At 38.3% G+C, this 23308-nt stretch overlaps 3 protein-coding genes across 6 annotated transcripts in view; all 3 read right to left on the bottom strand.

Moving 5' to 3' along the window:
* rab11fip3 (RAB11 family interacting protein 3) overlaps positions 1-7457 on the bottom strand; it is a 32893-nt gene extending 25436 nt beyond the window's left edge. For both annotated transcript variants that reach the window (XM_023340727.1, XM_023340728.1), the window contains exon 1: positions 5493-7457. In XM_023340727.1, the coding sequence (XP_023196495.1) occupies positions 5493-6590 (1098 nt within the window). In that variant the 5' untranslated portion in view covers positions 6591-7457. The remainder of the gene's footprint in view (positions 1-5492) is intronic.
* A 1402-nt stretch (positions 7458-8859) lies between these two features.
* Positions 8860-14978, bottom strand: decr2 (2,4-dienoyl-CoA reductase 2). 2 transcript variants are annotated; one of them, XM_023340434.1, is made up of 10 exons: positions 14768-14978; positions 13900-13998; positions 13719-13787; positions 12948-12999; positions 12729-12864; positions 12008-12132; positions 11173-11266; positions 10984-11088; positions 10004-10241; positions 8860-9892 (listed from the first exon to the last, which is right to left on the bottom strand). In XM_023340434.1, exons 2-9 carry the CDS (start codon positions 13995-13997, stop codon positions 10021-10023), a joined length of 900 nt encoding a protein of 299 aa, XP_023196202.1. In that variant the 5' UTR covers position 13998; positions 14768-14978; the 3' UTR covers positions 8860-9892; positions 10004-10020. The 2 variants fall into 2 exon arrangements, with proteins under 2 accessions (XP_023196202.1, XP_005803301.2); XM_005803244.3 differs by having other exon boundaries at positions 10053-10241.
* A 1399-nt stretch (positions 14979-16377) lies between these two features.
* On the bottom strand, positions 16378-22350 carry rdh13 (retinol dehydrogenase 13). Of its 2 annotated transcripts, none has more exons than XM_023340420.1 (7): positions 22296-22350; positions 21122-21240; positions 20206-20361; positions 20029-20133; positions 18778-18990; positions 18533-18634; positions 16378-17411 (listed from the first exon to the last, which is right to left on the bottom strand). In XM_023340420.1, coding segments are annotated over exons 1-7 (957 nt in total). In that variant the 5' UTR covers positions 22298-22350; the 3' UTR covers positions 16378-17151. The 2 variants fall into 2 exon arrangements, with proteins under 2 accessions (XP_023196188.1, XP_005803347.1); XM_005803290.2 differs by having other exon boundaries at positions 22171-22345.
* Positions 22351-23308: the final 958 nt, after the last annotated feature.

Below are 23308 nucleotides of genomic sequence, written 5' to 3'. Positions count from 1 at the left end.
ACCATTCTAAAGTACAATAACTAAATTTCCCCCTAAACAAAATTAATCTTATTTTTAGGCAAATATTGCAGTTTTTTTGAATTCCACAATTGTGGAAATTCACACAAAAAATGCATAATTGTGAGTTTATTGCAAATTTTCCTACAAAAATGATCAAAGTGGTGCTAACTTCCACTAACATTTCTTACTGCGTCCCGACAATTCACATGTCTAACGACGGATTTGTTTCAAGACGTTCCATGAATGATCACTGGAAAGCTGAATGGCTGTAGCAGCACTTTGCACCAATCTGATGGTTAAATAACCTAAATTATAGGTTAAAAGCTATAAATATTTTTGTACTTGAGCTAAGATGTTTTGTTTTTTTAATTCAGTTTAGTTGCAAAACTTGTTTTTGAATTAAAATGTTTCTTATTTTGTCAAAAAATTACAGAGTCTGCAAATAAACTGGATTAAAAATGTAATCCAGTCCCACCACTGGTTATTTTTGGTTCAAGTTGCACCGTGAGAATCTCATGCCAACTCGTTCCTGAATTACATGTTCTGTTCAGCTGAACTCGGATGCAGCAGCGGGTTCTGCTGGTTAGAGCAGCAAAGCATTGTGGTTTTTCTGTTTCCTCTATTTGTGTGCGACCGGTGGCGGGGCGCGCCCGAGCGCCGCGGCTCAGACCGCCACTGTGCGTGACCTCACCGAGACGAGCAACCTGGGGCGACGGGCTTCCACCGCGGGGACTTCTGACCCGCTCCGACAAGACGGAGAAAACCACCAGCAGGTTGGAACAAAAGCAGCAGCAATAATCTTAAACTTTTCCAGGGGAGGAATTAAAAACAACGACGGTGGTTTCTGACAGCGGGACATTCCTCTGTGGACTAGCGGTGGAAGAGTAAAGGGAGACACGGCCGCAGCTTTTGTGAGGAATTGGGGTCAAAATCGGGGAGAGACCCAAGGATAGAAAGGTTTCTTCAGCAGAAAAACCCTAATAAGATGCGAGCTGCAGGACATTCCCCCCTGGAGGCAAAGCATTCATCAGCAGGTCATCAGCACAATGATGAGGTCACAAGGGAAAAAAATTAAATAAAAAATCTGTTTGCACTACAACTGCATTTTACTTCACATTCAGAGCAGAAAATACTGAACATCCTGAGAAACTAGTAAAAAAAAAAAAAAAAAGTTCAAACTGATGCACAAATTTTACTGCTGGGTTACGATGGTAAATTTTGCTGGACGGTAAATTGTCCCAGAAATTATAATAATGTGTTTGAGACCATTTTAAAGTGATATAACGATAATGTCATAATAACATAACACATAAAAAAACAACTTAAAATTCTAATGAAGAGCTAACACTGGAACTGGAAAACATTTTAAATATTCAATTCATTATAAAGACTCAACAAAATAATTCTTAAAAAAAAAAAACAAAAAAAAAACTGGAGACTTACCCTGTTTTTGGTAAAAAAGAGCAAAAAGAAAAAAATAAATTAAATAAAAATTATGCGATTAATCGATTTATTTCAACAGGCCTAATCATGAGTCTTTGGGAAAAGCCCAACATGTTGCACCATGAGGATCTAATCCAGACCAAATATTCTCAACAATAAAGTGTGTGTGAGCATAAATATATCTGCCATCTTTGTAACATATCCTGACCCCATTTGCATGTTTGACCTACAAGAACCAACCGGAATTCATGCAAATACCAGATGAATGTTTCCCTGCAGCCTGGCGGCTTCCTGGGAAATTTGCAAAGATAGCCAAATCCAAACCCGTTTCCAGCTAATAACCAACATCAGAACAATCCAACTACTGGGCAGAAAGACAGGCGTCATTATCATCTTTAATTTTAACCTGAACAGGGAAACCTGACAGTAACGTCTCGGTCTGAATGGTTTTCACTCATTTCTGGTCCTGTGATTTTCCCAACCGCGTGCTGAAATGCTTCTGTTGGCGCTGCTGTCCAAACCAACACTTTGTGGATTGGACTCGCTCAGGCGTGGATGATATTCAAAACGGTTATCACCAGATTACTGCTGTGCAAGGACAGATGAGGGCAGAGCCCTGTCAAACATGGAGGCCGTGTCAACACGTATCCCAGCTGATAGGAGGGGAGCGAAGCGTTTGCTTCCCGCAGCAAAAAGATGCAATCACTGCGTGTGCAAAGTGCCAGCCTGGTCGGATCAGCGCCGACACTCTAATGTGATCTGGACGAGTGCAGACTGTCAAGTCTGAAGAACCAACCTAAATTGGTACAAATGTTCCCAGGGACTTGATTTTTTTTTTTTTTTAAATAACTGAGTAATGGAAGATGGCAGCTAATATGTTCATCAAGGAAGACTTAATATTTACCACAGTTTAATGTTTTGGGTGTCAAATCATATATAATTGGACTTATAGAAATCATATGTACTGACAATGTTTAGATCTTCCAAGATGGCCACTGTGGTCATCATGGAAAATTAATTTCTGAACTAAAATCACAAATTATACGAATCTATTTGGCATCAATTGTAGCTACATATTCTGAACCATAGAAATTATTTTCTTGATCCTGCGTTTCCTTTTTCTGGCAGACATTTTTCAAAATGGCTACCACGATTGTAATGGAGAATACATGTTTGTGCTAAAATAGGCAGTAGTTAATGTTAGCTTCATTAACCACTTACTCATAAGGGAAGAATCTTAGTTATGCTAAGGCTAAACCACTGAAAACAAAATTATCATAAGGTAGCCATAAACAGCTAAATAATCACAAGCTAATTTGCTAAATACATAAAATTACAAAAGCTAATGCTAAAATCCTAAACATAAATTACCAGAAGCTAACTCTAAACATGTAAAAATATTAGTGGAAACTAATGCTACACAAAATATTAGAAGTTAATACCAAACCACTGAGCTTGTTTGATTTACTTCAGTGCTTAATTTCTGCAAAGCTTTCAGAAAGAGCTACAAATAAAATGTCTAAATATAAAAAGGCTAAAGCTAACCATTAAGATGACTGTACCTCAGTCTGTCACATGATCTCCTCCAGTTGACAACTGAGGTGGGTCGTCACAGCAACATCCTCAGTTTCAGTTTTGGTGGTCTATTTTGGTACATATCACTTTAAAATTGTATAAATAAAATGACGGCATCAAAAACACAATGTGTGACATCAAGTTCATCCAAGTCATGAAAATGAGTGACATTTTAAGGCAATGCTTGGTTAAAAAGGGTGTTGGAAAATGGCCGTCATACCGACATTCAAGTTGCTACTGGGAAATATGGAAAATCAGCCCTTCAAAATAAAGTTATCTAACAGGTTTTCAGTTGGTGGACAGTCTGACTCATGAGAAAACATTTCAGTCCTAATCCTTCACATTTCTAACCGGGGAGACAGACGTGTGGCCAAACGGGGGCTTCGACCCGAGAGAAGGGATTCAAAAGATTTAGCAGGGCGACCAAACTGGGTACAACATCAACAAGGTGAGGCCTGTTTGAAACGGACCAGAGGGTCTGAAACATCAGCTCCAGTTCAGCCAGTGATACCAGGTTAGCAACACACTCTTCAGTAATTACGCCATTACTGAACATTTGATTTTAACCTCTTTCAGCCATGGAAGATGCTGTTAGCAACTGTTAGCTGAGCTCAACACAGACTCTCAATGACAATCATCAAAGATGCTAAAGGACGGCTGGGCAATACTCTAATATGCATCGCGATAGATATGCAATCAATATCAATAGATAACACATCTGATTGAATATTCAATAACCACACAGCATTCTGGGAGATGTAGGTAGGGAAAAGCTTTAGCTGCTCAACCTCTCACAGCTAGCTAGCTGGGCTGGTGCAATCAACTCACTCTCTCTCTTTGGTTGCCTAGCAACGACCTGCTGAGTAACTGGACCAGAGGCAGTTTAAGATTTCACCATTGAGTCTCATAACTGCTTAAAAATAAACAGAGTAAAAACTGTGGATAAAAACAGGAAATGCCAAATAAAAATATATATATGTATATATATATATATATATATATATATATATATAAAACTGAGTAATTGATAGACTTAAATGGCAGTGATGTTATTCAGCCTTTTGCTAATGCTAGTTTCACATGTCAACTATGTAACTGATTTACAATGACTGCTATCACACAGCAGCTCATGCTAATATAAATAACCAACCACTCAAAAGAAAAAGCTGAAAAAATATTTAAATGTTGTCCTATTAGTATATTATAGGACAAAAAGTTTTCTAAATATTACCGATTTGAAATCACTCAAAAATTCTGATACATTTAAAGTTTAACGCTTCCTATAAATCAAGTAAGCGAGTGGATTTGGTTGATAAAAATACTAATGGTTTTTTTTTACTTGAAATTAAGCCTAATTGTTGATTATGCACGTTTGTTTAGGATAGAAAATTTGCAAACAAAGAGCCGGGCCTCTTGATTACTGTAAAGCCACATAAACAAGCAGATTGGAAAATTAAACTAAAAATAATTTCCTTCAGTTCGGCCGATTCTTACACGTGAAATCGATCTTATCCACAAAAAGGTCAGAAAATCAGCCACTGTCCAAGTTTGGACAGAAATACTCAAATGTTCAAAACAACTTTGTATTGTTTCACAGGCGTGGTTCAACGTCTCTAATCAAATAAAACAGAAACATTTTAGGGTTATTGTGACCTTATAATACCCAACAGTGTCAGTTATTAAAAATGTTTAAATTGGCTGATCAGAGTTTTTAAAGTGATCGGCCTGGAACTGCAATCTGTCCCATTTTCATTCAAAATAAATCTCTAAATTAGAAATATATTTTACAGATTTATTTTATTAGCAGTAAAGATAAAGGCTTGAAGGGGTGGACATACCAGTCACACCACCAGATTATCCCAAACCACAGGAAGTGGAAATGAAAAGATGAATCTGTGTCGTATTGATGCGTTTCGGTTTGAATTAATGACAACATGCTTGGCAGATTTTAAATCCCCATCAGAAACAAACATCCTGCTAATACCAGCATTGATTCACCATATAAGAAATTACACATTTTGTTTCCTACAACGCCATAGCATTATTTTTATAAACCTGAACCAGGTGAAGCTAAAACTACCAGTGGGAAGAACATTACAGACAAAAGTGTTCCCATCTTAAATACAAAATATGTATACATTCTGTACAGTTTTGGCTCAATTACTACTCTGAAGGCTTTTGTCCAGAAAAAGGCCTATTTTTTGAGTCTGTATACTTAAGTTAATGATTAATCACTTACTAAAATAGTCGATTAATCATGATGAATCCAATTAACCGTTTCAGAAGTGTATATTTGATTCAGTAACAACCTAAAACCCAGACAGGAACTGATGATGTTTTTAAGCGGATGAGCTAAACAGGCTTCCTGCAGTCGGACTCTCAGAGAATCAATAATAAATGGATCTGTGGATCATTTTACTCGGCGCTTCGCTCCGATCAGAGGCGGCTCCTGAAAAGAGAAACGGCCATCTCACCTGATCTGCCCCGTAGGCCGCCGCAAACTCCAAAAACTCCTCGACGCGGACGAACCCATCTCCGTCTTGGTCCAAGGCGTCGAACACCGCTTTCAGAGAAGACACGTCGTCTTGTCTGGCGTTTCCCGCTGCCGCCGGAGGAGGAGGAAGGTTTAAATCAAAAGACGCCACCTGATGCTGCCTCTCCTCTGAACCACCATCATCATCATCATGAACCTCCTCAGCAGTCAAATACAGATCCAGAGCCATTTCCTCCTGGTTTGATCGCGTTTTAGCAGCGAAACTACTTCGGTCTTCCATCAAATCCACAGAGTCTTCATCGTTTTCACTCCTTTCCTCTGAAGGAACATGGCCGATTACAGCAGACTGAGCCTCATTTTGTGGTACAACAGAAGCAGGACTGTCAAAATCCAACAAAGGTGGCGAATGGCAGCTCTCAGCAGAGCTGCTGGTTAAAGGCAGATCAGTCACTTGATCAGGGAATAAACCTTTGTCTCCGGTTTCAGGTGACAAAGTCTGAGAGGGAGGGAGCGCTGCCTGCTCCTCTGCAATCTGAGAGTTTAACTCGCTGGGCGAGTCCTGGGTGACCCCAGAGAGGTCAACCAGCAGAAACGGCTCTCCAGAATTCCTCCTGGAGATGTTAAAAGGAGAGCCGAGGCTTATTAGGTCGCCCTGATCAGCGACGGCGTTGGATTCCTCATGGGAATCTGCTTTTAAAGTCAACTCCTTCCCCATCACATCAGTCAGAGTTGGAGAGAAGAGCCACGACAAAGTGCTGTCGCTGATTTCCTCAAAACTTTCAGTTAAAGTCAACCCTTGCAGATAAGCGCTGGCTTGTTTTCCTTCCAGCTGCAGATCCCCACAGGAAAAAGCCGAGACTGTGATGAGGTCCTCCAGGTCCACAGGCTTTTCCACACTTTTCTGAGGCGTTGCATCGTCATAGTCACCTTTCCTGAAGTCCAAACCAGTCTGACCAGTACTGCTGGGACTAAGAACACCTCCACAGTCTGGATCCACTGGTTGAAATCCCAGCGAAAATGGCTGCTCTGGCTCCCACTGAGCATGCCCCAAAGGGCCAGAAACAACTGTAGGCTCCATCTACACAACCTCTATCGTTAGGAAGCAGCTTTTCAAATTCACTGCCATGTTTTCAATGCTTGAAACTTTGAATTTCCAGTGAACAAGAGTCAAAATATCAGTTCCGTTTATTAAAACAAAAACCAAACCCACACTTCTAAAACGTTACCTTAACGCATAAGACATGTTTTCACTCACAGCCTGGTTTTCTGTCATGGTTGCTGAGCCAGAAAACATCCAACATCAGCACGCTTCCTTCCCTCACGGCCTGCGAGCCGCTAAACCGCCGACATGACGCCTCCGAGCCGAAACCAGCACCAGCGGCTGAGCCTCAAACGGTAATTAGCGCTACACGAAGCCGAAACGAGCTCCAGCTGCTGGGGTTGTTCAGCCCCGGAGCCGCCGTGTTTATGCCGGACAACTGGCTCTAACTCCTCCTTCGAGCATCTACCTTCTCCGCGGCCATTGGTCGAGGCGGCTGCTAGCCGACTAGCTACACAAATTAGCCCACCAGACTGCTAACAGGTTAACATTTTAGCCCTAATTAGCGAAAATGGTCAGTTTCTCCTTTTTGGATTTTATAATCCAACGCTATGTCTTCATTTCCTTCCGTTTCCTTGTTTTAAACGTCCCCCTCCCCGCTCTGTCCACCTGTGTCAGCCGAGACAGGCCAGGAGAAGAGAAGAGTGACGAGTCGAAACCGTTATTTCCTCCTCAGATCCGGCGTCGTTCTCCGGATCATCGCCTCTCCTTCTCCAGAAAAATAAAACTAAGGTGTTCAAATGAGATCAGGTAGATCCATGATGCGAGGTTCTGTCCACCGATGTTGATCACAGACAGAGAAAGCTCTCGCATCAGCATCAGCAGTGTCCCATCCTCCTCCTCCTCCTCCTCCTCCGCCTCCTCCAGCCGCAAACGCTCAGCGATGACGTCAGACGCACGCATAGAAAATACCCCGCAGTGTGAGGTTCCATAGCAGCTTTCCACCGGAAGTTGTTTTACACAACATAACGCCGATGTTCAATGGAAACCGCATATTTACATACAGTGTTTCTAAAATATATATATAACCTTTTCTGCTCACTGGAAAATTTTAAACCGCATTAAACCGTTTGTTGTGTTTTAGGTCGGCTAGGGCAGGGGGGATACCAAGGGGGGGGCCGAGGGGGCCATGACACCCTCTCGAAATATGGCCACCCCCGAAGAATCATGTTTAGATCATAAAAAGGCATACATACGCATCTTCTTCCAAAAATAAAATAAAATAAATCTTTAAAAATAAAACCAAATATATTTACTGTAATTCAGACGGCTACAAGAGATCGTTCATGCGTTCACGCATTTTCATCATCCAAATTTCTGAGTTTGAGAAGTTGAAAATTTCATAGAAAAACCCTTCAAATGTTAAAATTTTGACTTTTGAAACTCAAGAATTTCCCTTTTTTCTAGAAAATTTCTGAGATTAGTCACAAATTTTTTCTAGCAAATTTTCAACTTTTGTGGCTGAGAAAATATGTTGTTTTTACTAGAAATGTTTTTATTTTTTAGCAGATATTTACTAAAATTTCTGATAAGTAAGAAATTTACTTTACAGTGATTTTAATACATCTTCACTGTCCCTAAGACACATATATAAATACACACATACATTCGTAAGTTTTTGCTTTTTATTTATGCTGCCTTAAACTTAAAACAGTGTCACACCACTGAGTCACTATAATCATATCCAGATAATTGTTTATGACTTTCTTCAAAGCCAATAGCTTACTTACAGTAAAAAAAAAAAAAAAACAGGGCGATGTTTCGTTTCATAATAATGAGCCACTGAACTGCTAGTAGAAGTATTTACAGCAGGGGTCTCAAACTCCAGTCCTCCAGGGTCCTGCAGGTTTTAGATGAGCCACAGGTACAAAACACTGGAATGAAATGGCATCATTACCTCCTCCTGTGTAGATCAGTTCTCCAGAGCCTTAATGACCTCATTATTCTAGTCAGGTGGTGCAGCAGAGGCTCATCTAAAAGTTGCAGGACTGCGGCCCTCGAGGACTGGAGTTTGAGACCCCTGATTTACAGCATTCTGGCGCCCCCTTCTGACGGTCAGCAGAACTGCATCACATTAAAACCGAATCACATTAAACCATTTAAATTAAATTCCAGCTTTAAACTATTTTGTAGATACTGGTGTTTTTTATTATTTACCAGTTTCAAAAAATGATTTGCAGTAAGTTTCCATTTCTACCCAACAATCTGAAGAGACTGGAGAGAAAGCAAGTTGTCATACAGCAACAACTGAATAGAAAGATTTTTATTACTGAATAAATCAAAGGAAATGTTTTACAGTACTGACAGCTGGATTGTTGCTTTACCTACAACAGCATATTTCCGTAGACAGAAAAAAGAGGAGCAAATTTCTGCCAAAACACTGAAACATTTCAAGATTTCTAAGATTTTTTTGAAATGTAAAAACTTTGCTCAGAAAAAAAACTTTTGCAATTTTAGATCAATCCCAGGATTTTTTTTTTAATTTCCAGGTTTCTATGTTTTTTTTCCAGCATACTTTTGACTTTTAATCTCATAAATGTTTAGAGTAATCTCAGAAATTTTCTAAAAACAAAAAGCAAAAAACTATGAAATTTCTGAGTTTAAAAATTTTCAACGTTTGTAACTCAAAAAATTTCCAGGACTCACAAATTTTTGACATTTGAATTTCCAACATATTTTTAGAACATTTTTTAAATTAATCTCCGAATTTCAGTTTTTTCTTGATAATTTACAATTTTTCAAGCTCTGGTGTTTCAGAATATTTTCTAGAAAATGTCTGTGATTAATCTAAAAACTTCAGATTTTTTTTTCTTTTGCTAATTTTTGACATTTTAAAATTTAAAATTCAAAAATTAGGCTTTAGAATTTCCAAGTTTTTTCTATAAAATCTCAAAAAAATATTTCTAGCAGATTTTTCACTTTTGGAACTCAGAAATGTCAGAGGTTTATCAAGAAAATTTCAGAAATTAATATCAAAATGTTTGAGATTTTTTTAAAGCAAATTTTCAACTCTGAAACTCAGAATTTTTTTTTTCTAAGAGATATCTCACATTTTTTGGCTGAAATTTACTAATTTTTTAATCCTAATGCACAGCTGTAATTCCTTATAAACAATATGAACATAATTTATTTGTGTTCTTCTCTACTAGAAACCTTCCAACACCTAAAGCAGCAGAATGCATAATAAACATCAAACATTGTCCATAAGTTGCTTAATTTCTTTAGAAAGGTCCTGATTTCTCCTGATCACTTGTCCTTCCTCTTTTCCGGCGACCAGTAACCTGTAGGAGCAAAATAAATATAATTATCAGATATCATATTTCTGTTTGGACAGAATCAGAGCCTTTCTCCGTAGGAAAGTTTCTCCAGAAGCTGCACCTCCTCCTACCCACCTGGTCAGGAGGAGGACTCACAGCTTAGCGCGTTTAGAGGCAGCTATACCCAGCAGCGCCGAGACGTCGTTGGGCGAGGTCAGCCACGCCCCGCCGTCCGCCACCAAGATGGCGCCCGTCACGTAGGAAGACGCTCGGCTGGCCAGGAAGAGAGCGCAGTGGGCCATCTCCGTCTTGTTGCCGGCTCGCTGCAGAGGAACGGCCTGGAACGAACCCGCGGCCTCGGCAGCAGGACCGCCTGGGTGTTTGGGAAACAACGGAGAGCAAGTCAGGCATGTTTTCTACCACAGAGCAGAAAATTTCTGCTAAAAAACCTTTTACATTAAAAAAAAAAAAAAAGGGAATTTCTGAGGTCCAAAAGAAAAAATTTTCCAGAAAGAACTCAGAAATTTTGAGATTTCAAAAAATTTTCCAGAAAAAAAACATTAAAATTTCTAAGTTTTAAAAGTTTGAAAATCTTTAGAAAAGAAGTTTTGACATTTTTAGATTAATCTAGAATTTTCCTTTTAGAAAAACTAAGACAAACATTTGCTTGACAATACGTTTACATTTTTAGATGAATCTCAGACATTTTCTGAAAAAACAAGAAGATTTCTGAGCTCCAAAAGTCAAAGATTTGCACAAAAAGACTCAAACGTTTCTGTGCTACAAAATTAGAAAATTAATATGAAAAAAAAATCTGAAATGTTGACAGTAATTTTAGAAACTTTCTAGAATTGTTTTTTCTCCAAAAGTAAATTTTTGACTTTTGAATTTCTGAGTTTCACAAATTGGAAATTTCAGCTGAATAACAGATTAAAACAATAAATATCTGTTGTTGAGCTCATATGTTTAACTACTTACTAGTTTAGCAGCTAAAATGGGTTTTTAAATTGAAAATGTTGCTCATTTTGTCCATACATAGGTTTATGATTAAATTTGCTATTAATTAAAAAACTTTAATTAAGTCGCACCACTAATCTAATGGGTTCAATGTTTACCGAGTTTGCGGTAACCCTCGGTACCAGAGATCGGACCTGGGGCCACGGCATTGACCCGTACTCCGCTGGGCCCCCACTCCACCGCCAGGTGCTTCGTCATGGCATCTAGAACACAGCAGCAGCTTCCTGTCATTTATTTATTCATCATTCTCACATTAAAACAGGAAATAAAACCAGGAATGTTCCCACCGTTTGCTGCCTTGGCAGAGCCAGCGTGAACCTGCAGGGCCTGCCCTCGGTACGCCAGCGTGGCCGAGACGTTCACCACGTTGCCGCCATGATCCTGGGAAAGCAGCCGCACTCATTAGCGTTAGCATGAAGAGGATAATTCACTGAAAAACATTTAGCAAACTTACTGCCCTCTTGTAGCACCTAAAAAAAGTCAAATTTACATGACTTTTTTTTCATTACTTGCATCTTTAAAAGATGCAAGTAATTCAGTTACAACACTTCCTCTTGTCATCTTTGTCGTTTCTGCCAGTAGTAATGTCCTGTTTGCTGGTTATGTGACTCGTATGATGCAGAAAAAAAGTATTTCCACTGCAGTTTTGCAAAATAAATTCAATATGAAATATGTAAAAACTTTTTATACAAAAACAAGTTGTTTTTTTAATTAGCGTTTTTCCATTAAACAAATTTCTTTCAAAATTTCAAATCCTACAGTTATATGATCAATGGAAACGCAGCTGCTGTCTGGAGTAAAATCAGACCAAACTTTTCTTGACCAAGCTTCATTGGAATTAATAAAACTATTTATATTTGCTAAGTGCCAGACATATTGGCAAAAACATTATTTTCAGACATTTTTTGCAACTGTCTTTGAATTCAGAAGTTTTCATGCGTTTGGTCAGAATCAGTGTCTTTAAAACTGGATCCAAGTCAAATTGTCAAAATGTCCACTTCCTTTCTAATAATGGCAGATATGTTTTCATTGATTTAAAGTGAAATGTTTCAGATTAAAGCACATTTTGAGGAATGAAAATGTTTTTGTTTTTATGAAAACAACGCAGATGGAGCCCCGTACCTTGAACCATTTCTCATAAACCACCTTGCTGGTGTTGAACGTTCCCATGGTGTCGATCTCCAGGACGGTTTTGAAAGCGTTGAAGGAGAGTGCAGAGGCAGGACAGAGGAAGTTTCCAGCAGCATCTGTGTTAAATCAGTTTTCTTCACTGTTTCTAAAGAGGGATTTATGTACAGAGGACCACAACTGACATAATGAAAAATAAAAGCGGAAGTAAATATACATTTTGTTTTTCCTTATATACATTTCTTGACAAAGACGCACATATAAAGGGATAGAAAAAACAAACATTTATTGGTGAAAAGGAATGTGTGTGGAGAAGAAAAAATACATATACTTCTGCTTTTATTTTTAATTATGTCAGTTTTGGTCCTCTATATTCTCCATGAATGATCAGGAGTTCCTGAAACATTGCAAAATTGAACTTTGCACCAATCTGATGGCTGAATAACAGATTAAAAACAATAAACATGTTTTTGTTGAGTTCATGTGTATTTATTTAATAATTTAGCAAAAAAGGTTTTTTGAAATGAGAATGCTGCTTATTTTATTGCTATAATTTAAAGGACTACTGAGAGAAAATGAGCATTCGGTTGAATAAAGTCACTATCTGCGACCTTTGCTCTACTTTCCCAGTGAACTCTGCTGCATTTCATTAAAATTGTATCATTTTGGGTGGAATTCAGGTGAACAGAACCGCGATGCGGGATAAATCACGTACTGTTGATCAAGATGTCTAAACGGCCAAACTCCTTCAGCGTCTCGTCCACAGCGGCTGCGATGCCGTCAGGCTGCCTCACATCGATCCGCAGAGGGAGGCAGCGTCGTCCTGAAGCAGCCGACAGCTTCACCGCCGCCTAGAAAACATTTTCATGAAGTCGACACAGAGCCGGGGCACATAGATAATATTCAACCAGAGCTGGGCAGATAATGAGGAAACCTCTTTCAGCTTGTCCAGGTTCCTGCTAGCGATCACCGTGTCACAACCATGTCTGGAAAAGAAAGATAATAAATAATTATTGAACTCTGATATCAACAAGCTATTTAGCAGAAGCTAATGCTAAAATGTGACACCAACATGTTATTTAGCATTAACTAATGCTAAAGCACTACAATACCATGGTATTTAGCAGAAGCTAAGCTAAACTGCTACACCAACATGATATTTAACAAAAACTACCAACCCACCACCACTAGCAGGCACTGTTAGCTAAAATGTTAGCTGCACTAACTCTAAAATACTAATAAACAATAGTTCCACTAATGTGAAAGTCTATAACAGCATGATATTTATTTGAAGACAGTGCTAACATGCTACACCACCATTGTATTTAGCAGAATCTAATGCTAAATCGTTAAATTCAACCATGGTGTTTATACCCAAACATCAGTAGTGAGTGCTAACCCTAAAGAACCAATCATTAGCTTCATTAAAGCTAAAGCGCTACACCAACATTTTATTCAGTGGAAGCTAATGCTAAAGTGCTAATTTCAACAATGTTGATTCCCATCATCACTACTGGCCAGTATTAACTATAGTTAATATAGTTAACTATAGTTAATATAAATGTTGCAGATTAAAGTTAACTATAGTGGAACACAAACATTATTTCCACTGTTGCCAATGTGCTAAAATAATAATAATAATAATGTTTTTTTTTGCCTCAGCCTTTATTAACAGCAGATTAAAACAGAACAGGAAATCCTTCACCTCATGAAGATCTCAGCGATACGAAGTCCTATTCCAGATCCGCCTCCTGTGATGAAAGCAACTTGATCTCTTAAACAAAACAAGAACATTACATCTCTTTTAAGCAGTGTAACGAAAATACAGCATATATCCAAGAAATCACAAGTAAATAAATAAGTATTTGATTATATACTAAGCTTACTGTAGTAAATCTGGGCTGTAGATGTGTGTGTATGAAGCCAAGCAGTCATCTGAACCAACATCTTCAGGAAGCTCTTCTGTTCTTCTGTGTTCTGCCATACTGATGAAAAACCCCAGAAGGAATCAAAGTGATTGTATTAGAGGCTAAATCCAGTTTATAATGTACGGAGGCTGGCAGATGGAAACACACAGCAAACTGTGAAAGGCGAGGCAAACATGCATGATTCAAACTCCAAAATACACAAAAACAAATTTAAAAAAGTTACACAAATAATTAGAACATCAGCACGTATGAAGCTCTGCAAAGTCCTCCAGACCACTAGAGGGAGACCATCACCAAATCCTATGGAACTAGAAACAGGAAAGACAGGATGAGAAGAAAGTTGGAAGAAGAAAGAAAAGGTGAGTTATACTTAATGTTTTCACAAAATTATAGAACTCCAGCATATTTGAGTTTTTTCTTACTGCAGACTCCCCCTAGTGGTCTGGAGGATTTCCGATTTGTTGAGCAAACTTCCAGTATTTCATACTTGCTGTTGTTTTCTTTATTAAAAACCTAAAAACTAGATAGAGAAAAATAATGAATCCATTTTCTACCTATGCACAACAGAGAATTTTCTGCAGCAAAATGTAAAAAAGGGCTGTGAAAACTTTTCCAAAGCGTTGCAAGTCCCTGCTGCTGTGTTCGGGTTTCCAGTACATCCCAGTTTAAGCTTAAAAGGATCAAACTGGGAAGCAAAGAAACACTTAATATTGTTGTTTATTTTACTAAATTTTGGGCTCAAAGTCAAACATTCCTCTAGTTTATTACAGACATCTCTATAAAATGTAAACTTAAACTTAAGTGAATTTAACAGCCTTTAACTCACTCTGTTCTCTTCGGTCCAGTTAAAGTGGTTTCTGTCAGTTCGGTTGTTGCAAGAAATGAGCTGGTTTCGGTTCTGATTCTGGTTCTGTTCAGCGTGACTGAAGAAAAACAAACTAAACCCCAAATTTGTCACAGAGAACTTCTTCAGATCGGTTCTTCAAGCTCTGCAGGAGCACAACATGGACCTCGGACTTTGAACTCAGTCGCTGTAATTCCACTGATGCATTCTGGGTAATGAAGTATTTTCCTGTAATTGTTTATTTCTGTTCCTAAAGGTCTCATTACTACGACGGAGTATTAAATCTATCCTTTTAAAAAACACACACATGGAAAACAGAGAAATAAAATGATAGAAAATAATACGAGAATAAATCGTAATATTATTCTTCTAGTAATATTTTATGGCGCAGATAGAAAAATTTCTGCCAAAAAATCGAATCAGAAATTTGCTAGAAAAAACTTGAAAACTTCTGAGTTTGAAGAATCGAAAATTTGCTAACAAAAACTCAGACATTTTTAGATTAGTCTCAGAAATGTTCTAGAACAAAATTTAATTTCTGACCTATAAGCGTCAAAAATATGCTAGAAAAAAACCCAACAAATTTCAAAATTAATCTCAGAAATTTTCTAGAAAATATTTTATTTTCTGAGCTGGAAAAGTTAAAAAAAAAATTATGTTTGAGACTCAGAAATATGTTTCTTCGAGCAAAATTTCGACTTTTCCATCTCAGAAATATCTAAGATTCTTCTTCATAAAACTCTGAGATTAATCTAAAAAAATAAATTTTTGGCGGAAATCTCATTTTTTTCTGTCTACAAAGGCCCTGAAACCGCGTCGTATATTGATTTTTAAAAAAATCGGAATTCAAATATATTTTTCTGAGGATATGAGACGATTTGACTGGAAACCAGTGACTGTTTCTTTCATCTCCAGTAACGATCAGCTTCTCTGTCGGCACCGGAGAGTTTCTCCTCCTGTAAACCGACACCGAACCAACCGACCCGGGTTTCCTGTTTCCGGTTGATGCTCATCAGTCTCCGTTAGAGCCGCACGACCCGTCGGGAGTTTCCGCAACAATAAAAAGCTCCGTGAAATGGAAACCGAGGGTAATTTGCTCTCTGATGTGTCCGAGAGCATCAGCAAGCCGAGTGGTTCCCTAACTGGATTTGCTGCTTTTAAACGCATCCATATGGCGCTAAACTGGTGCCATAAAGTTTGTTCAAAAGAAAAATATCTTAAAAATGGAACAAAAAATATTTGAAACTGAAAGATTTTGAAACTGAAAAGAATGTTTATAATACAATTTAAGAAAGATTTGAAACGTAAGAAAAGTACAACTATTCTGGATGTATGGAACTAAATAGGGGCCATAGAGTTTGTTAAAAAGAATTAAACGAAAAATATTTTGAAACTGAAAAAAGTTCAAAACTGAACAAAAATACTTGAAACAGAAGAAAACATGTAAAAAGTTCAAACTACTTCTCAGATTCAAGTTTTTTTTTCCCAAGTTTCAAAATAATATTTTATAATCACATTTTTCTTTTGAACCAACTTTGTGGCCCCAATTTAGCTCCATACACCCAGAGAAGAAATACTCATCAGAAGTCAAATTTATTTTCTTTCTACATTTTAATTCTTTTTTGCCTCCATGATGAACAACCAGGATCCAAACATCATGAGATGACAAACCCAAATAAAAGTAATTTAAAAAATATACTAAAATATATTTCACTCGCTTTTGTTTTTTATTGAAAAAAACACCTTTGCTTAGAAAAAATGAGAAACAGAATATGAAATAAAATGTGCCAGGAGTACAGACTTCTACAATAAAGGTACAAACCCCCCAAAAAGCCAACATTACAAACATTAGAATAAATTAAAAATATTAAGTGACCTACAACATTCAAATAAACATAGTACAAAAAGTGAAGATGATCAATTATATTTGTGAATATAAAATTTTCCAAACAAAATTAAATTAATTGCCAGTTTTCTACAGCTGAGGCTTCATGTCATTTATTTTTAAGCAGCAGCTTGTAAATGTTTGGGAGACAGGGGGCGCTGTAGGCCAACTTTATTTAACAGAAACTCTAACACAGTAGTACAGAGTCTCTGAGCAAAGTGATTATTTTAAACATTCACCATCTTTAATTAAACTTTCTACCTTTTTATTTAAAGGGTAACTTTAAATCCCGCTTTACCCCTAACTTTTGAAGTAGTTTTACTCTTACTTGAGTAAAATTTTTGGTTAATTTTCGTCTCACTTAATATTTTAAAAGATTAAAAGAAAAAGTTTAGTTCTTGAACTGCAGTTGGGTTCAACTGAAAATTAATCGAATGGCCACAAAATGGCCACAGTTTGTACCCCCTTGTTCTAAGTGAAGCTAACTTCCAGCTGGTTCTGGTTCTGTGAGTCCGGTTGTGGCTTGAGGCGACGTGTCGTCCTGCAGGCCCACCAGCCTGCTGCTAACCTCCCACAGCCGCCGCGCCGCCACGTCGTCCAGCGCCTGCGGCGCCGGTTCCTTCTCCGTCATCACGTCGTAGTAGCGACCCGTCACGCCCGCCATTTCCTCCGCCACGGCCAGAAACACGCTGGGGTGGGCGCCGAGCTCCGGACTCTTCACCAGCATGGAGAAGAACGGGCCTGAGGAAGAGGACGAGGAAGAGGAGGCTAACAGCAAATAGTCTCTGATTATTTTCACCTATAATCAGAAATATCAGCAGATTTTGTTAGGATTTCTGATCATAGCTAAACATAAAGTAGTGGAGAACTAAAATGTTTTCAATTTAAAGTGAATCTAAACCCGATATAAAAGTTAAGCTCCGCCCACAAAGAATTTCTGAAACATTCCACCAATGTGGGCTAAGAGATTATGTGGGCGTGGCTAAGAGATTATGTGGGCGTGGCTAATAGTAGGAAGGAGCGGAGGGTGTTACCAGGTTCACAGTTGCTAATTTAGCTCTTTGTGGCTATATTTAGCAACTTCTCAGATCCACCAGAGACAAGCAACAAATTCAGAAACAGTTTTAAAAATTCAACAAACGACAACTATAGTGACTTTTTTTTTAAGTGACCAGAGACAAAACTAGTCGCTTTCTTCAAAAAGCAACAAGCGGCAAATGTAGTGACAGTTTTTATTTTAAAAAACCACTTGGGCGTGCCGTGATGGCGGAGGGGTTAGCGCGACCCACATTCAGACAAAACTTAGCCTCGACGCGGCTGTCGTGGGTTCGACTCCCGGACCCGACGACGTTTACCGCATGTCTTCCCCCCTCTTCCTGTCAGCCTACTTTGAAAAAAAGGGACACTAGAGCCCACAAAAAAAAGACCCCTTGCGGGGCGATTAAAAAACCCCCCAAAAAACCCACTTTTCTCAAATAAACTATTGGCAACAAATAGACTTTTTTAAAATAAGCCACTAGTGAAACATTTTGCGACTTTTCTTAAACAGCGACTAGCAACATTTTCAAATAACCAAATAGCAACAAATCTAGCGACTTCTTAAAATACGCAAGACCTAAATTCAATTGAGAACTTGCATAAAGGCGTTAAATTTTCTGTTGAGATTTTCAGTTGCTCCAGTTGCTCACAGGATCTATAGAGAGGTGTACTCCACACGTTTCAGGTTTTCGAGTGATTTTTAAATACTTTTGGTTACAGTGATTTTTACTTAGGGTTGTCAGATTGTCTGAAAACAGGTGCAGGCCACACTTTTCAGATGTTTCTCTATTAAAAACCTAACGAACAGTTCAGCAGAGACTCACTGAGAACGGTGGTGGAGAACTGCGACTGGTGCAGGCCGGTGTGTCTGCCGAGGTCCGTGGCTACGACCCCAGGGTGCACGGCGTTCACCGTCACTCCGGTGCCTTTCACACACACACACACACACACACACACACACACACACACACACACACACACACACACACACACACACCTCAGGTTAGAACACCGCGCTCATCGCAGGCCGGACCACCTCCCACACCGAACGCAGCGCCGGCGGACTCGCCTTCTAGCCGCTTGGCGAGCTCCCTGGTGAACAGAACATTGGCGAGTTTGCTCTGGCAGTACGCCTGCTTCGTGTCGAATTTCTTCCTCTCCCAGTTCAGGTCGTCGAAGTCGATCTTTCCGACAATGTGGGCGAGCGAGGCCAGGTTGATCACACGACTGGGGGCGGAGTCTTTCAGCTTCTCCAGCAGGAGGTTCGTCAACAAGAAGTGGCCTGGAGGAAGTCAGAGGCTTGGAATAGGTTTACAGTTTTAGAGAAAGCTTTTTTACTGCTAGCAAATAGGCAATAAATCAATTAAACGCATAATAGATTAAAACAAATTCAATCATTTCCACTTGCATGGTTTATTGTTTTTCTCTTTTTACCAGAAGCTGGATGATAAAACTCTTCAGTCTGGTGCTTTGGTCTCAACTAGCCCTTGTTTGAAGGACAATTTTGTTTATAATTCATTTTACTTGCTGTTATGTTGATTTATTTTCCATATTTAAAGCTTTTCAATAAATCAAGTTCAGTCACGTTGATTTGTACAGCATATTTTAAAAAGTCATAAAAATAAGATGCAGTCACAGATTAGAGAGAAATAAACATTACATTTTTAAAGTCCAAAATTACAATAATTCATATAAGTAACAAAAAAAACAAAAGAACATTTTTCCAAATCAGTTTCTTTCAATAAAAGAAACTTATGAAACTTTAACAGAAACTGCAGGTCTGTGTCTGGTAGATTTTGGGTTAAAATAGTTTGTTGTTCATTCAGAGAGGAGAAAATTAGAAAATTTTACTCAAGTAAGAGACGAAATACTTCATAATAAAAATAAATTAAAAAAATTATAAAATTGCTCAAGTAAAAATGAAAAACATCAGCGTAGCAAAAATACTCCTAAAAGTATTTTTTTTTCATAAAAGTTACTCAAGTAAATGTAACTGAGTAACAGTAACTAGTTACTACCCAGCTCTGCTTTTTGGCTAGTGGAGTTAGCAAACATCATATTTAAAAATAGTTGGACTGTTCTGTTGTGTTTGATAAAAAGAAATATTTGGAAAATAAAATGCTGGAAAATATGAGGAAATTCCCCCTAAGGAAAAAAAATCTCCTCTGGTTCTTCTCGGTAAGTGGCTGAGAAACACGCCACACTTTTCAGATTTGTAAGAGTGAAAATGTCTGGAAAACCATTTCTCTTTTATAATGCTTTCTCTGCGTTTGTTTTGCACTTTTAGTGAAGTTGGATGAAAACACGTATCGGCCTCTACCTAAATGGTTCACTCCCAGCTGCATGTCGAAGCCGTCCTCCGTCTTCCCCGCCGGACACCGCATGACTCCGGCGTTGTTTATCAAAATGTCCACGCTCTTCTCCTCTGCAATAAAAAAGCAGGTTCGTTAGAAACTCTGTCTCATGTTTCTTCGGTTTGGTTTGGGGTTTTTTGCACCTTGATTGATTCTTTCTGCGAACTCTCGGATGGACTTCATGGAGGCAAGGTCCAGCTGGCACGCATAAACATGCGGGTTCAGCGTCTTCCCTCGGATCTCTTTCGCTGCCGCTTCGCATTTCTCCATGTCGCGGCATCCCATAATGATCCGGCCCCCTGAACAGGTAAGAAACAGTGTGTCATAAGCCGTGTTTCCATTACAAATGTCAATGATATTCCATTAATGTTGGGGACTTCCGGTTTGACCGCAAGATGAAGTGGCTGTACTTTCTTCTTCTTCTTTTCCATTATAGCGGATCGCGCTTTCTGAAGCTCCCACTTTAACACTATTATGTTATTATAAATTCGCTACGTGCTTGTGAATGAAACAATATTCATCGTGCTTTAGTAGAATCGCCACCAGCCAATGAGACAACGACCAACAGAGCAAAAAAAAGACAAGGGGAGCATCTAACGGCTATGCTAACGGTTATACTAACGGTTATGCTAACGGTTATGCTAGCAGCCCATAAGAAATCCCTCAGCAGATTCAATGCGGTGTTCGTAAAAAACAAATATTCCGCTAATTAAAAAGAAATTGCAATTGCGGTATTTTAGGTAAATAAGAAACGTAATTAAGATCACATGTGAATAAGTTTGATCATTAAATATAAATAAACATCGTCCTCCAACTACTTCCTGTTATAGTCTTCTTCATGGTTTGTGACAGTGGCAGAATCCGGTTGTTGATCATGTCACTGTTCTGAGAAATACACCAATTTGATACGGCCAAATAATAATAATAATAATAATAATAATAATTAAAACACCTGATCACCTGTCAAAACTTTTTATCAAAAAATATATACATTCTTTTTAAACACAGCTACTAGCAGGAAACACCCAGAATAAGTCAAGAACTGCTGCGTCTCCAGACCTCTGTTGGCCAGTTCTCTAGCCGTCTCCTTCCCGATGCCCGTGTTCGCGCCAGTTATCACGACGGTCTTCCCTTTAATCCCAGCCTTGCTGGGACAGCGGCCCCCAGTCACACGGTTCCTGGAAAACCAATTAAAATTCACCTTTTCCACTCAAAAACAAATTTTCTCAATCTTTTGTGAATAAAAAAACTGAAAAGTGTGGGGTACCTTTCTATTATATGAAAATATACAGTGATAAGATAATAGTAATAACAGTAATAAATATGCCATAGTGAATTGTGCAACAGGAAGAGTAAATTTCTGCCAAAGAACTGAGAAATTTTTAGATTCATCAGAAATCTTCTGGAAAACACAGGGAAATTTCTGAGTTTGAAAAGTCAAACATTTTATGAAACTTACATTAGCATCTCAAACGCTCGAATTATACCTGAACTGCGACACCAAATCTTAAAAAGAAGGAAGTTCAAATCAACTCTTCCATCCATCACAACAGGCAAAGACCTTATGCCCTACTGCATCCAAATGGAGCAGCAAAAGCAAAGGACACGGATTAGCAGCAATAGTTAATCAATTAAGTTTCATTTTTATAGCACAAGGCAGCTAACACCTTATGGCTTAATCCAGGACTTCTTGTGGTGGAATTGTGAGCGGCTAGCATTAGTCTTCGGTCAGGAGCCTCTTGAGATTCACTGCAAGACTGACTGCTACTGGAGAATCTGTCTGCCCACAACATCACCATCCACAGCAACTTTTAAAAGGTGCTTAGATTATTTTAGTTACAATATCTAATATTCATTTGGGATCAATAAAGTTTGGAATACATGTCAGTTCGTGTCTGGACACAACAAAGTGTCACTGGTCCTAAAATCACACAATCCATTCATTTACTCTAATAATCTGAATTATTATGTTTTCTGTGGCTACAGAACCTCTAATTCTGCTACAACACAAAGAGAATGGCAACTATAGGAGCTAAAATAATAAAATGTGACAGCAGGTTGTGTGTAAAATCCTGACTGTTCCAGTCGCATTATTCTCAGTTACTCACTTGATTAAAACGGCACTTCCGGCCACCGTACCGAACACGGAAACCGGTAGAATATATCTGCTCATGGCTGCGGAGAAACGCCGAAAACCCCGAACAGTTTAAGAAAGTTTTAACGTCAAACTCACATCTGAAAACAACAGAAGAGAGCAAGGTTACAGCAGCAGCCTTCTGCGTCATCAGCCAGCGCCGAGAAGTGGAATTATGGGAAACGTAGTACTGAAGAAGCTGAAAACTTATTCTACTTCCCTGTTGTTTAGACTTTCAAATTCAAGTTTGGACGTGATAAAACAGAAGATTATGGGATGCCATCACAGTCAAAAATCAACAGCAATAATTTTCAGTTCCAGTTGCTATGTCATTCAAATTTATAGTTTAAATAAGCTATCAAGCTAATTATTTAGTTTACAAACTAAACATTTAGATTGCTAACTAAATATTTAGTTTTCAAACTAAATACTGTATTTAGTTTGTTAAATAAAATGTAGCTGTTAGGGACATATTTAATTTGCTAAATTGTTCGTTTGAAACTGCAACACTTATAAACAAATGAGCAACATGGTGAAAGTATGACTGAAAAATCTACCTCCAATTTTCTCTCTTATTACTGTTGTTGGTTTTCGACTGGGAAACTTTGTGAGTAACAGGGCTGTGAAAGGTAGAAACAAATTAAGAAGTTTCCTAGAAAAATTTTGAAATGCCTGCTTTTCAAAAGTCAAAAATTTTGCAGGAAATAACTCAAAAAATGTACATTAGTCTCACAAATTTTCTTTAAGAATTTTGCAATTTCTGAGTTAAAAACATGAAAATTTGCTAGAAAAAAAATTGAATTTTTAGATCAATATCAGAAATTAGATTTTTTGGTAGAAAGAAAAATGTGGAAATTTCAGAGTTGCAAAAGGAGAAAATTTTCAACGCTTAAAATTTTTTGACATTTTTAGGTGGAAATGTTCTCCTTTTTTCTCTTCATACAATGACGCAATATGTTGTTGAACAAAAGAAGAAGAACACGCTGTAAATAAAATGCATCTTGCATCTCAACACTGGACTCAATTTGAACTGTTTCTCTTTCCTGTTCTGCATGGCCGCCATCTTTAATTCTGTATCATATGATTTCACTTAAAGTTGACCAATGGCGCCC

This window comes from Xiphophorus maculatus, chromosome 10 (genome assembly GCF_002775205.1).
Source record: "Xiphophorus maculatus strain JP 163 A chromosome 10, X_maculatus-5.0-male, whole genome shotgun sequence".
Lineage (NCBI taxonomy): Eukaryota > Metazoa > Chordata > Actinopteri > Cyprinodontiformes > Poeciliidae > Xiphophorus > Xiphophorus maculatus.
The sequence above is the reverse complement of the archived record's forward strand: the minus strand, read 5'-3'. Positions and strand labels throughout refer to the sequence as shown.

Coding starts and splice junctions, on each gene's coding strand:
- decr2 (XM_005803244.3), bottom strand. CDS start 13,997: ATGGCAGAACACAGAAGAACAGAAGAGCTTCCTGAAGATGTTGGTTCA. Junction 12,133..12,728: donor TTTAGACATCTTGATCAACA/GTACGTGATTTA, acceptor GATTTAACACAG/ATGCTGCTGGAAACTTCCTC. Junction 11,267..12,007: donor TTTATGAGAAATGGTTCAAG/GTACGGGGCTCC, acceptor CTGCTTTCCCAG/GATCATGGCGGCAACGTGGT.
- rdh13 (XM_005803290.2), bottom strand. CDS start 22,235: ATGAGCAGATATATTCTACCGGTTTCCGTGTTCGGTACGGTGGCCGGA. Junction 21,241..22,170: donor GGAAGTGCCGTTTTAATCAA/GTGAGTAACTGA, acceptor TTGGTTTTCCAG/GAACCGTGTGACTGGGGGCC. Junction 20,362..21,121: donor TAGAGAACTGGCCAACAGAG/GTCTGGAGACGC, acceptor TTACCTGTTCAG/GGGGCCGGATCATTATGGGA.